Source organism: Vanessa atalanta, chromosome 24 (genome assembly GCF_905147765.1).
Source record: "Vanessa atalanta chromosome 24, ilVanAtal1.2, whole genome shotgun sequence".
Taxonomy (NCBI): domain Eukaryota; kingdom Metazoa; phylum Arthropoda; class Insecta; order Lepidoptera; family Nymphalidae; genus Vanessa; species Vanessa atalanta.
Genome location: NC_061894.1, coordinates 5422293 through 5435747, shown reverse-complemented (window position 1 = coordinate 5435747; position 13455 = coordinate 5422293). Strand labels below are relative to the sequence as shown.

Sequence of the window (13455 nt, the reverse complement as noted above, 5' to 3'; positions counted from 1 at the left end):
GTTGAAAAGTTTTTTTTTTTACTTTTTTATTGTAACTTTATAATCTAATATCAGGTAGTATTTGTAAATCGATCGACTATCATTTAGACTTAGAGAGCACTAAATTGTTTATTTAAAGCATTATTCTTAACACTAGGCAAAAATAAGATCTTGTTAAGATGAGAATATTCAATAATTTCGGGTTCACTTGGAATGTACTAGTTACAATTTTCTTGTACAAATATTATTTAACACAATTTTTATGTTAAAAATGCCTGTTCTATATGAAATTCCATCACAATGAAAATTAATTATTATCATTAAACACCCTCTTTAGGGTGACACACACCCTCTTTTGAGACAATTTAGTTTTAATATATTGGCACATTGTTTTTTAAACTAAAAATATTTCCTAAATTTATCACTAGTTAGACTAAAACGCTTAAGTCTTAGTAATTTCTTACAGGTTTAATTTGTTTAACCAACAACATTGGTCCCACTTGTTGGAATATTTTTTTATCCAATTTAACAATGACGCAAATCAATATGTGTAAAATGTATTTTCATTAATACAGTAAAAAATTAAAAATGTCGTGGAGTAGTCACATCAATGTTATTTTGGATAAAACTATATATAAATTATGTATAAAATAGTATTAAAATAATGTGTACAGAATTAAAATAAATTTTAAAATTACTTGACTTAGACATATCAAAATGGCAAATATGTTACAAAATTTAAAAGAATATTGTGAAAAGTAAATACTTAGCAGGTTTTCAATTCTCAAGTCGAACTTAAGTGAAGAAAAATTGATGAAAGATAAATTAAAATGGAGCTCTTTACTAAATATATGTTCAATTATGAAATGTCTTAACATTTTTTCCTTAATTCACAATGCATTTTCAAATAATACCTTTTATCAAAAATTTAAAAACACAAAATGTTTAAATATGACATTATAAAAATCAACCATAAAAAATAATTCTAAAAAATTATACTGTCTTTTTACAAATTTTTTGTCTATTACTCTTTGAAATAAAAATAGGCATTTTCTTAATATTCGAAGGTCCTAAATATTAAAGGTCCTATATTTATTAAAATGTTCATGCAAATAATAAAAAAGAAAGAGAAAAGATACGCACCTCATATTTTGCTTATAAAACTCAAGTTCTTGTAATTTCTGGGTTAAATATAATAAAACAATTTACAGTTGAGAGCTTTAAGCTTGACGTTTTTACATTGAATCTTAAGTAATTAATATAACCTAGCGAGGCTGCAGAATCGACGCGAAACAACAATACAATACCTACAGACTAGCCCTAAAACTAACAAAAAGTGTAACTCGAGTGATGCTTTCAAACCTTAGTTATAAATTGGAGCATCGAAACTACAACGAGAGTAGTCGCTCGACTCATAAATATCACACACGATGTCAACCGAACATGCGACGAGGCGAGGTAAGCGCGGCCACGGACACAACAATGTACAGAAAATGTGACCGGCCCGCCGCAGGGTCCTCAGAAGCGATCGGCGGTCCTCAGTCGAGGTAGACGTAGAAGTTGTCGGTGCCGCAGTAGGCGGCGGCGAGCGCCTTGCCCGGCGGCGTGGGCGCGCTGAAGGCGAGGTCGTCGGGGCGCAGCGCGAGGCCGTGCAGCAGCGAGGCGCGCGCGCACTGCAGCAGGCGGCGCGCCACGCCCGCGCGGCGCCGCCACCGCGCCGTCCACACGCGCGACACGCCGCATCTGTGCGCACGTGCCGATTTGTATATAATAAACGCGGGGACTTACTATTTGTTGATTTGTAAGCAGGATATATAAAAAACTAATTCTACTTTGCTAACATAATATCCTGTTACTGGAATGGTGGAAAGTATCTACTGAGTTACTTGCCGGTATTTCTCGGTAGAATCTACTTTCCGAGCCAGATGTACCTATACATTTAAATACTATATGACGATCATAATCATGACGATTCAAAAGTACTTCTACGAGCCTGTTTGTATAAAGAGTAATTTGATTTTGATTACATCAACTAGGCAGCTAATTGAGCAGGTGCAAGTGAAGATATTGGAATACAACTATCATTTCTTTTATAATGAGGATAAACTGCTACATGCAATTAGAAACACAATTTGTGGAAACTCACTTGACTGGATAATCTTCTACGCTGCAGCAGTCGGGATCGCCGGGTATTAATTTGTAGGCTCTCGTCTTGGGTTCCATTATGAGACACCCGATTATTTGTTTCTTCTCTATACATAGATATGCCTATAAAATGAAGAAAAAAAAAATACATTAAATTCCATAGATAATTATAATTTGAATACAAGTTTGATTCCATAAATGTCTAGTTTTCTGCTATTCTAAGCAGGTTTTTAAATTATTCCAACTTTGCTTATGTTACAAGTTAACACATACAAGTGGCTGTTATCCGAATCACTATGAGCATAAGGTGAAGAAATATAAACAAAAGATTAGAAACGAGGGAACGGTGGCATTTACGGATATGAGCAATAAAATAATTGAAAAAGTTCCCTCACCGTGTAGACGTGCGCGGGGTGCGGCAGGTCGGCGGCGCAGCCCAGGTACGGGTGCACCAGCCGGGCAAGCAGCGCCTGCACGCGTTTCCAGCCCGCCTCGCCACCTCGCACGCGGATGATGCGATCGTTCTCCGTCCTGTCCACCACGCATTCCTCTTTCAAACCCTGAAAATCACATGGGAATATAATTAAATTAAGTAATTGTTGGTCGTTATATAATTTAGTATTGTTAAAAAAAATAATAATTAAAAATTACAACAGTACTAAATCACTGGCATACAAACACAAATAAAGTTTGGCATTAACATACAATAACACGATGTCTTTAATAAAGAAACGCTGAATGTGTTCTTTACTTTAATAATCAACAAGATATTAATTAAAAAAAAAAAAAAAATTCACTTACATTAAACTTCAGTACGTCAGTGGCATTGTGGTGAACTAAATGATCATGCTCGTCCTGGGGATCACCAATCTAATAGAAAAAGAAATATAATATATTAGTTAATTGATAAGAACATATATAATATATTATTTTAAAAACATATATTGCACTATTAATTTAATACCGAAATCAAAACTACTAACTTTTGGTAAAATTAAAGTATTTGTGGTAAGAACAATTCTAGTTTTTTCCGGCCAGTAAAGGTGATGTTTACGGCTTTTCTCTAATATAATATGTGCTATACATATACATAAACGTTCCTCATTAATCACTCAGTTTATTGATAAAAGCTACATTAAAACTGCTTGAATAGTTTAAAAGATCTAAGCATAGATGGCGGGAAGTATCTTCGTTATATATGAGAGATACACTATGAAGAGATTAATAAAATTACCTGATAAATAACACCGCATTCATTGCATTGCGTTGCTCCGAATTTCTTTTGTCCAGCGTCAATTACATATTGATCACTAGATGTTTTGAACAAGGATCGCTTGCTTTTTTCCGTTACTGAAAAATAAAAATTATGTTTTTATCCAACATGAGCTGCCCCAACCGACTTTGTTTTTGATAAATATTTTATACAGAATTTATTTTTTAAGCGTTTTAGATACAAACATTCCCCAAACGATCAATTCGCCTGTAAAGCGCTAATATGTTGTATAACATGAACCGAATATTTTTTTACATATTAATTAAACAATTCGATATATTTTTAAAATTACTGGTGAACTTTATATGCTTATAACTAATATCTTATACTTCGTGACAAAATACTGTTATCGTTTTCCCTTTTTAAAACAGTTTACTGCGAGTTTTTTTTTTATAAAAGTTAGTAAAAACATACATATACAATTAAAAAAACTTATGTGAGTGTTTATTTAATATAACAAATAAATATAAGAATGTATTGTGTAAGATTATTGATGTAAATGCTCACCTTTTGAACTACTAGAGCTATTAATGCCGGGATTAGGTTTACTGAAAATCGGGAACAATTTTTCCGCCTTATTGTTGTCTTCAGTACTGACCGTTGGTGTTTCTGAAACAAAAACATTACTTCATTTATACAAAACTAGTCTGTGAAGTCTTCAAGAACTTGCATATCACCCCTCATCAATAAGTTTACCCCCTTGAAGGATCAAAAAAGTAGCCTTTAGCATATCATGAACATTGGATTAGCTACCGCTAATTGTCAGACAGAGTAACTTTCGCATTTATAATACTAGTATAGATGTTTGGTAAATTTATTGAATGTATTAAGTATGCATCTGGATACTCACTACATATGGCTCTCTTCAACATTATTTATAGTGTTTATAGTTTATAGTTATCAATAACATTACAAAATGGTATGATAACAGCCATGATATTAAAAGTTTTATATACATCACATTTGTATAAAAGAAATATAACATCTACAGCATGATCATTATTTGGTACACATAAAAAATCTGAACAGTTCTCTATAGCCTTCTTACTTTTAATCTATGATTTATTTGATCTTAATTATCTTAGTATTTAAGAAACATGGTATGCCTCAAGTTTTCCGTTAGTGTCCAATTGTGAAGGATAAGTTTTGTCTTACCAGTAACAGCAGGCTCGGTTTCAGTGGAGGCCAGAACGGCACCAGCGTCGATATTATTTGACTGTGCCATTTTCAATATCTGCTCATCAAGCATTTTAAGTTCACGCTCAATTTCATCCAAGTCTGGAATTTCTTTTTGTCCTAGAATTGTTCAGAATTCAATATTATCCAGGATACAAAATATTTAAATATGTGTGAATAATGTTATTTATGCATTTCCCTTTTTTATGGCTTTTTGTAAGGTGTATAATCAATTTTAATAACAGAAGTAAAAATAAAAAACTACTTTGAACTTGAATTGATATCACTAGATCTTTGGTCAAAAAATACCGTTTTGGCTGTCGGCGTAGTTATTATCGGTACTTTCGAAGTAAAAGTAAATATAAGTTAAGTGTAATAGTGTTGTACTATAAAAAACAGTCTATATATACTACATATTATATAGCACAGAGATATTAGCAATTAGGTTATAAATCATTAGTTTGATGTACTTACCAGGTACTACTTCCCCTTCAACAAATATATATCCTCCTTCCACAGGTAGGAACTCACCAGTCTTTGGCATATCGCCATGACTGGAAGTATGGCCTTCAGGTTCCATCATTACTACATCCTGCATGCCTTGCGTTTTATTTTGGACCATTTCAGATACATTTTGCAATGTTGTCGATATGGTCGTATTTTGTAAGGAGTCTGACATGGCTGGAGAAACAGTGCTACCAGGTATTGGTAAGATGGTACTTTGAGTACCCAATTCCACAATAACAGCTGATTCCTGGGGTTTATATATGTCTGTGGTGACAGGTATTGCAGTGACCGGTTGAAATATTTGGCTGGTCGCTTCAATAATTGTACTATTGAAGCAGGGTAGTTCTTCCCGAGGCTTGGTGTAAATAAGTTCAGACTCAGGCACCTCTTCTTCTGTCCATTGACTGAGAAGGGCATCAATTGTTTGCTTTTCTTTGTTGAATGGATCTGTTTTATCTGAAAACACAAGAATGATGATGATGACGATGTCTTCCTGAACGATTTCGGCTACGACAGTCATTCTTGAGAGAGACTAGCCAATTGCGCGGAACATATTTTCGTACGCAACTATGTAAACAGTTGCAAGCAAGCAAAACAGGTGCATTATTTATTCCATAAGCCGATTGGACGACAAATCCAACTGCATTGACAGTGACATGGGGTATTATTTACACCCCATGCCACGGCAAACAATGCAGCAAATTCCAGACTCAGGTTATTTTAGTTTTACTGAGAATTCATTGTCAGATAAACCCCAATAGCTTTTTTAGTGGCCGGTTCTGGGGCTTGAACCCAGTACATGCAATCTGTGAACCTATAGCTAACTACTCAAGTGATTTAAAAATCAGTAATATAAGTATGAGATTAAAATAATATCTATTAGAAACTTACCATCTATTGAAGATTGGCTTAAAATCGAGGCATCATTATTCTCGGACTTATTGGAAACGATGCTGCAATTCAATGCACTGGGGGCGGAATTGTTACATCCTTTCGTGGTCATAATCTTAGATTTGTTCATTTTCGGCTTACGTATCTTGTGCTTAACGCCCATATTGATCTGACCAGTTTTCTTTTTGCGTTTTTGAGTTTGAGTGTGACCGAAGAGACGACGTCGGTGAGTATTTGATACCTCAATGGCTTTAGAAATTTTAGTTGATATACTAGGATTCAAATCTGGGTTTGTTTTACCGTAAAATGATTTAGTTGACAGAATATCTTTGAGTCTGTCGCTGTTGAACAACGAAAGACGTGCCTTGGGAGCTGTACTAGTATCTAATCTGGGATGTTTTGAAATGGGTCCGCAATCTGTCATGCCTTCATAGTGAAGTCTCTTGTGGCTCTTCTCACTATCACAGGTAGATTCAGGACTTTCGACAATTTCTACAACTGATCGCCGGTTATGACTTAGTTTAGGCGGTGATTTGTTTTCCGACATATTATGCGGAGTTTTCAGCATCTGGGTCGGCGATATGTAGCTACTCATATCTATTTTCGTTAGACAGACCACGGCATTCTTCATTGGTGATATATTTTTCTTCTGCTCCACTAGTATACCCTTAAAACTCTGAAGTTTCGGAGTCACTTTTTGTTTTCGTGATGATCGTCGCAGGGATTTAGTAGGAGTATTTTCTTTGGAATCTGTTCCAGAATCTGTGTCAAAGTTCAGATCTTTCAATGAGCTACTGCAGCTTTCTGTATCGGCTATGAGACTAGCTAGACTCTTACGAGCTTTGCTGGACGTTGAAGATGTAGTATGAACACTTGCACATGAGTGTGTAGAAGATGGTGTGCCAGGGTGGTTCTGTAAGTGTGGTGTGGCGGGAGTCGACAGGGAGTATCTTGTCTCTGGACATGAGTATCGAGTCTGATATTTCTTAAGTGTGAAAGGAGATTTCATGAAATTTTTCAAATCTTGTGTCTCTCTCAACTTCTTTGAGTGGCTTGTTTCATCTGTATCCAAAAATATATGCATATAACATTACCGAAAATGCAGACAACAGAATGAATAAATAATAGATTAACAGTTATGTATATTTTACTCATGCAATGCAACCTGTGGATCTGTTCATCAAAAATGCTAATAAGAATCTGCTTAAAGTATGTTTTGATTTGTTTTCTACATCTAAATTAAAACATTTACTTAAATAGGTCCTCATATGTACCTCACAAGTTAATCGAAACACCTTTCATGAGTAAACTTGATTAAGTTGGGATATTGTAATTTATCATGTTAACAATCCTTGTCAGACTTGCAAGTATAACTTGTTTAATAATGTTGAAAGCAGTCAGATACAGATTTGTTTTACAAAATTTCTAGACTATTTAGAAATAATGGTATCCCCATTCCATGTACTATGATATGTTGACATGCATTTTGTATCCAATACATATTTAAATGTTTGTGTTGTCTATATTATTATTAACCTTTAGTTGATATAAAGTACTTTTATATCAACTAAAGATTTTATATTACTTGCATGCTTTATGTAGATATTTTAAATGGGTACGGCAATGAATTCAGGTCAATTAGCTAATATATTGTTATAAGTTAAATTAAGGTTTTTTGTTTCTATAGATACTTAATTAGAGATTAATCAATTACAATAAAATTACTATTATCTGCCTTGATTTCATTTGTTCTTTATTTTACGAAATAATGTTTTTTAGTATAAACTCAAACCACTTTAAGCAGAATTGCAATAGACAAATTAGAAGAATTTTAATATAAAAAAAGTTAGAAAGGTTATTATAATAATAATAGCCCTTAATTGCAACTTTTCTTTACAATATTATTTCCTTACTAGTTTTCAATCTCAAAAATATATGTGACAAAGAGGAAAACTCAATTTTTTAGGAACAATTCCTATGCAATACTTTGTATAGCTTTGTATATTACTTCAGAAGTGCTAAATTTAAGTTGAAATGAAGCTCAAATAAATGTGATTCAGTTTTATAAAAACAAATTAACTCAGTAACTAATAATATTTAGGTTACCTTTGATGTTCATATTATCTAAGTTGAGATATCACATAAAATCATATCAGATAAAAATAGTGCATATTTCACAACTATGTAAAAATACATATAATTTAAAGATAACAAGTGATTTTAAATGATTGTATTAATGTTAATATTAATAATTGCATGATAAACATAATAAGAATCTTTAATCATAGAATAAATGTTATAATTGAATTCAAAACACAAATGCCTCTTGATGTAATATGTAACTAATACAGTGTATTGCTTGTAAAAAAACAACAATAAATGTTATGTTCATAAGAATACAATTATAATTTTATGTATGTTAGAAATACGAAACTTAACCTTTCTTATTAGTGACCTTACAACAAATAAATACCAAAAGCATATCAAACATGTTATTATTTAGCTAAACAAATAAACAGAAGTTAATTTAATGATTTATACGTACGCCAAATTGACCTCTCTGGAGTTTTAGGTATAGTATGATCAGAGTCCTCGCCAGAGCTGGAATCGAGGGTGCTGATGATGCCCAGGTCACATTCATCGCTGTCGCTTTCACTATCAACTACGGGTAGGCGACGATGTTTCGTCAGTGAATCCATCGAAGCTTCGTTTTCCGCCAAAAACAGCCCCTTTTTTCTTTCAGATATTTTCGGAGTATGGGTATGCGGAACCCGCAATGAACGTCGTGGTGTTGTTGCAGCCATTATTAACAGTACTTATTAATAATAAATGCAGTTGTATTTCAGTAACAAACATCGAAGCACATGAGCCAAACTTTGTAGCACCTGCCAGGCGCCTGCATATTACAAATTTGAACCAATTTTTAAATGATGGAGGGGCATTTTATAGTAAGCTTGTAAAAACTATGTATTTGAACGTGATAACGTTGAAAAACATGTAACTTTTATATCACTCTCAGCAAAACGTTGAAAGATATATTTTTTCTAGCGTTTGCCAGCAACCATTGTCCATATTGTTTGGCGCGTAAACATCTGTCATCTGTGTGTTGCTAGTTTTAAAAATGTATAAAAAAATGTAAAATAATAAAAAAAATTTCAAATATATTTTTTAATTACTAACTAGCTTTTATTAAAGCGTATCTTAAAATATTAAATAAAAATTTAAATATTAATTCTTTAATAAAAGCAAAGAAAGCTATGATAGACTAGTAATAAATTATATTATACCTCAATTTAATAACATTACAGTATAAATAATACTTTTTCTTTTTCTTGAAAACAAAGAAAAACTATGTAAATTTATAAAAAATTAAACGAATTGGGAAATTTAGTGTGCAGATTTTAACAGTAAAATATTAACTTTGGCAGCTATTAATAAACATACATAAATTTAATACTAAAGTCAATTCAATAACAGCACCAGTCGAAATTAGTAACTGTGTTCATTATTAGTCAAAGTATTTATTATATACTATTATTCTGACACAAATGTGTTGTAAATTGTATAAGTATCTAAACATAAAGTAAACGTTTGCCTTAAACGTAGCACAGCTGACTAGAGATCTTTCGTCTCTGGGTAACATTAGAGCTTATTCCACCGCAACTTGCACCCATGCAGGTTTTCCAATATCTTTCTTTACCACCGAGCACAAGGTGAATTATAAATAAGCATTAAAACTCAGGGGTTTTTGGCCTAGGTATGAACACAAATTCTTCAATTAAGAATCAAGTATTCTAGTTACTGGTTTGATCTCGGTTTACAGGGGCCAAGTGCAAAAAATCCGGCGCCAAGCGTTGAGGGTGTTTCGATAAGTTAAAAGTTATGTCATGGACCATCGTTGAGGCACCTGAGAAGTTCTCTTAGTTATATTTTTGGGGAGGAAGGGGAGATCGCCAGAACACTGCTTGGACCCGAGTAATTGTCGTTCCAGCCACGTTACCACTCAAATTAAATAAAAGAACTTAGATATATATGTGTAAAGGAAATAAAATAAAGAGAACAAATAAATATTTTGAATTTTTTTATTTAAAACTTAGGAAAAAATAAAAGAATAATAATTATAAAAATGGTCAACATGATTCTAAGTGATAAAACATTTTGACCATTTATTGTTTAGAAATTATAAAAGAAACATGTAACAAAAATATTTCAGGAAATCTAGAAAATATTTAGGAATGTTAAAATAATGCAACCAATGAAAACACGTTAGCACCCAATTTTTTAATCCTAATAAAATAGTATTTTTTTTTAATTTATATATAATTTTTTTAATTAAAAAGCAAAAAAGTAAGTACATTTTCTTTAAATAAAATGCCTGAGGAATGTCATTTTGAAAGATAACAGAATTTGACTAAATATAGCATAGAGCAGATTATGTTTTTTACTTCTTATAAGTATTTTTTTACTTTGAACTTATTACTAAGTCTTGCTGTTTATAACATTTTCTTATTAATAATAACTTTTTACTCTGTAACAATATTGTTTTAAAATGAAATAGGAAGTATTTTGTATATATATTTATATAAGTCATAGATATTATTTTTATTTTCGTAACAAACACAATAATACATTGTAAAGGAACAAGGTATATAAATAAATCAAGAAAGGCCAGTAAAATTTAATATCATTTTTCATTTTTTAAGGTCAGGCCCATTATTAGATTGTTATACTAAGATAACCTTTATTTTACAATTTACAATAAAAAATTATTGACTTTCTAGTTATAAATATATTTCATGTTTTTTTTTTTTTAAATAAAGAATTTTCTTTATATACCAAACTAATCACTAGGCTTAAAACAAACTTTAGGCTAGGTGTTTTAAAATGTATTATTTACACAAGTGTAAATGCTTATTTAGCTTGTTGATTAATTTTAAAATGGCAGTACTTTTTTAAACATTGAATCTCACTACTTTTTATTACAGTTACATTAATTAATTAATTATGAACATTGGTTTGAATAAAAATGTTTAATATTTTTTATTGTTAAATAAATTATCATTTAATGTCATCTGAATTCTTCAAAAAATATTTTATTCTTAATATTGACAATGCAGTTCATTTTAATAAATAATCATGTATGAAACACCCAACATAAGCTAATGTTGTTGATATGCCTTTCACAACCGTCTATATCAGTCTACTTCCTGGGTTGTTGGATATTTGGGTTGGGCTTAATATTGATAATCGCTGGAGGCTTAGGGCTATGAGCAACCTTTGCTGCCTGAGGCGTGAAATCAGCGTTACCTCTGTTCGGAGCGCCAGCAATTGAAATTGGATTGGTCGGAACAGGAGACGGTCCTGAGAGTCCGGTTAAGTCTTCATTTGGTAATTCCTTGCCATCTTTTGTGTGTGGAATCTTGTGCTGGGTAATTCTCATACCACCAGCTTTGACTGTGGGATATTGATGTGTGTTTGTACAGATGTAATTGCAACATATTTTTGAATTGAGAACACAAACTGTTAATTGGTAAATCTTATAAAAAGTTTATACAGGTTGATAAATCAGGTACTCAAAAAGATCTTAATATGTTGAGTTATACATAAATGATGTATCGAGTTGAGTCATTTAATTACTATACATTTTAATTTTGATGACTTGTAAATTTTTATTACCTACGTCATATTCGCATCTATGTTTTATTTAAACTTGTATTTTAATATTTTATAACACACTATTGGATATTGTTATTGATGGTGCAATTCAATCTGTACAAAAAAGTAATACGAGCATTTTGACCTTGACGAGTTCTTTGTTTAATAACATACATCAAAATTATAGAAACGTAAATAAGAAGCGGTGATTAGTTTCAAGGTTGATCCGACTAGTATATAATTTTGTACAATATTGTAAATATTTTGAGACTTTATTATGTATTGAAATACATTAATATTTATTTAGTTAGATTGTAAGTATAGAATTACACCAATTTCAGATATTAATAATCTATAATTATAATTAATTATAATTATTATATTATTAAGTTACTGTATAGTAAACAAAACAAAAAGAAAAGGAAAGCTCACCTGCAGGGGGATGGCCTGCTTTTAGTTGAGAACTCTCATCAGGGGACGACATGATTGACAAGTTATAAAAGTATAAAATAAAATTTGGGAAGATATAAATTCCGATAAGATTTGCGTAAAAATAATCATAAAATGACAACGTGTAAGTACGCGACAGTGACACAGGCAAAGTAAATGTAGATTATAAAAAAACTCGCGTCTTGCATGATACAAAGCGAAGTTGAAAAAAAAAATAACACGGTCGGATAGCTTTACTAAGAATGTTTTGTGTTTTTGTCATTATTTTGTTATAATATTTTCGTTGTTTCACTAACTATCATGTGTTATTAGCAAAATCATGTTGTTAAGGTTAACAGTCAATAAAGATATATAATTATAGAATCTTTTATAGGTACAATGAGTAGGTATTATGGCGTGAAGACTCATTTTTTTCCGGCCCAAATTGCTAAATCAAATGATGTGGAACTTTCATATTATTATTTTATACTATTAGTTTCAACACGGGCACATAACTATATTAAAAATACATATGCGGATTAAATGTAGTATGTTGCAATTCTTTGTTGCAATTTACCATTGTCATTAAAAATATATATATTAACTAAGCTTAGTACCTTCAATTTATGATTTGTTAATTGATAATCATTCTCGTTAAAATAAATAACCTAATGTTAATACTAAACATTTTTTGAAAATAAAAAACACCTTCTATAGTTTATTTGTACCAGTAGTTTGAGTTATATTTCGTTTCGCACGGGTGCTATTCATTAATGAAAAAATATATATGTTATAACTTTTTTTTTTTCGAAATGATAAGTGCTGTTGGCCCTAATGGCCTCTACAGCGTCACCGGGTGGGATAGGCGAGCTAAACTACTCAAGCCTGGTCATGTTATAACGATATAATTTATAGCATATATAGCACTCAGGAATAATGTAACTTTTTTTTTAATTTTATCATTCGCTTACAAACGAACACATTTTATCCCTCAATAATATTATAATTAATATTAGAATAGATAACCTTGTGAGAAAATTGATATGGATGTGTTGCTAGACGTTTTAGAACAATTGGCGAATCAATTACGAGCCAACCGATATTCAATCTTATATTGGCTCGTAATTGATATTTCTTCACAATTTTTCTTCATATTATATATGAAGAAATGTATAAACTAACTTCAACTTTGAAGTTATGACGGGTTTCATAAACATTATATAGCTAAGTGACAAAAAAGTGTTTTAACAAGTGAAATCTAGTTTAAAACAATGTAACCTGTGTCTCTCCTTGGTACTAAAGCTTGTTTTATAGCCCAATATCAAATATCATCAAATTCGGTGCAGTTGTTCAACCGGTAAAGCGTAATAGAATTACTAAATATTATCCCATTTATAATA

General features: G+C 31.5%; 2 protein-coding genes across 2 annotated transcripts; both read right to left on the bottom strand.

The window, feature by feature from the left end:
- Positions 1–1008: 1008 nt before the first annotated feature.
- LOC125073568 (N-acetyltransferase eco) lies at positions 1009–9050 on the bottom strand. The gene is made up of 10 exons (XM_047684431.1): positions 8517–9050; positions 5972–7033; positions 5048–5536; positions 4553–4693; positions 3905–4006; positions 3359–3474; positions 2926–2994; positions 2520–2684; positions 2126–2247; positions 1009–1722 (listed from the first exon to the last, which is right to left on the bottom strand). Exons 1-10 carry the CDS (start codon positions 8773–8775, stop codon positions 1518–1520), a joined length of 2730 nt encoding a protein of 909 aa, XP_047540387.1. The 5' UTR covers positions 8776–9050; the 3' UTR covers positions 1009–1517.
- A 1528-nt stretch (positions 9051–10578) lies between these two features.
- Positions 10579–12235, bottom strand: LOC125073571 (death-associated protein 1). The gene is made up of 2 exons (XM_047684437.1): positions 12059–12235; positions 10579–11425 (listed from the first exon to the last, which is right to left on the bottom strand). The coding sequence occupies exons 1-2, from the start codon at positions 12108–12110 to the stop codon at positions 11172–11174; spliced, it is 306 nt and encodes a 101-aa protein (XP_047540393.1). The 5' UTR covers positions 12111–12235; the 3' UTR covers positions 10579–11171.
- Between the last annotated feature and the right edge of the window lie 1220 nt (positions 12236–13455).

Bases quoted from the DNA above. Each gene is read 5' to 3' on its own strand.
- LOC125073568 (XM_047684431.1), bottom strand. From the start codon at position 8,775: ATGGCTGCAACAACACCACGACGTTCATTGCGGGTTCCGCATACCCAT. The intron at 5,537-5,971 runs GTAAGTTTCTAA...TTGTGTTTTCAG, and splicing joins AAGCCAATCTTCAATAGATG to ATAAAACAGATCCATTCAAC. The intron at 1,723-2,125 runs GTGAGTTTCCAC...ACGTGCGCACAG, and splicing joins GTAGAAGATTATCCAGTCAA to ATGCGGCGTGTCGCGCGTGT.
- LOC125073571 (XM_047684437.1), bottom strand. From the start codon at position 12,110: ATGTCGTCCCCTGATGAGAGTTCTCAACTAAAAGCAGGCCATCCCCCT. The intron at 11,426-12,058 runs GTGAGCTTTCCT...AATATCCCACAG, and splicing joins AGCAGGCCATCCCCCTGCAG to TCAAAGCTGGTGGTATGAGA.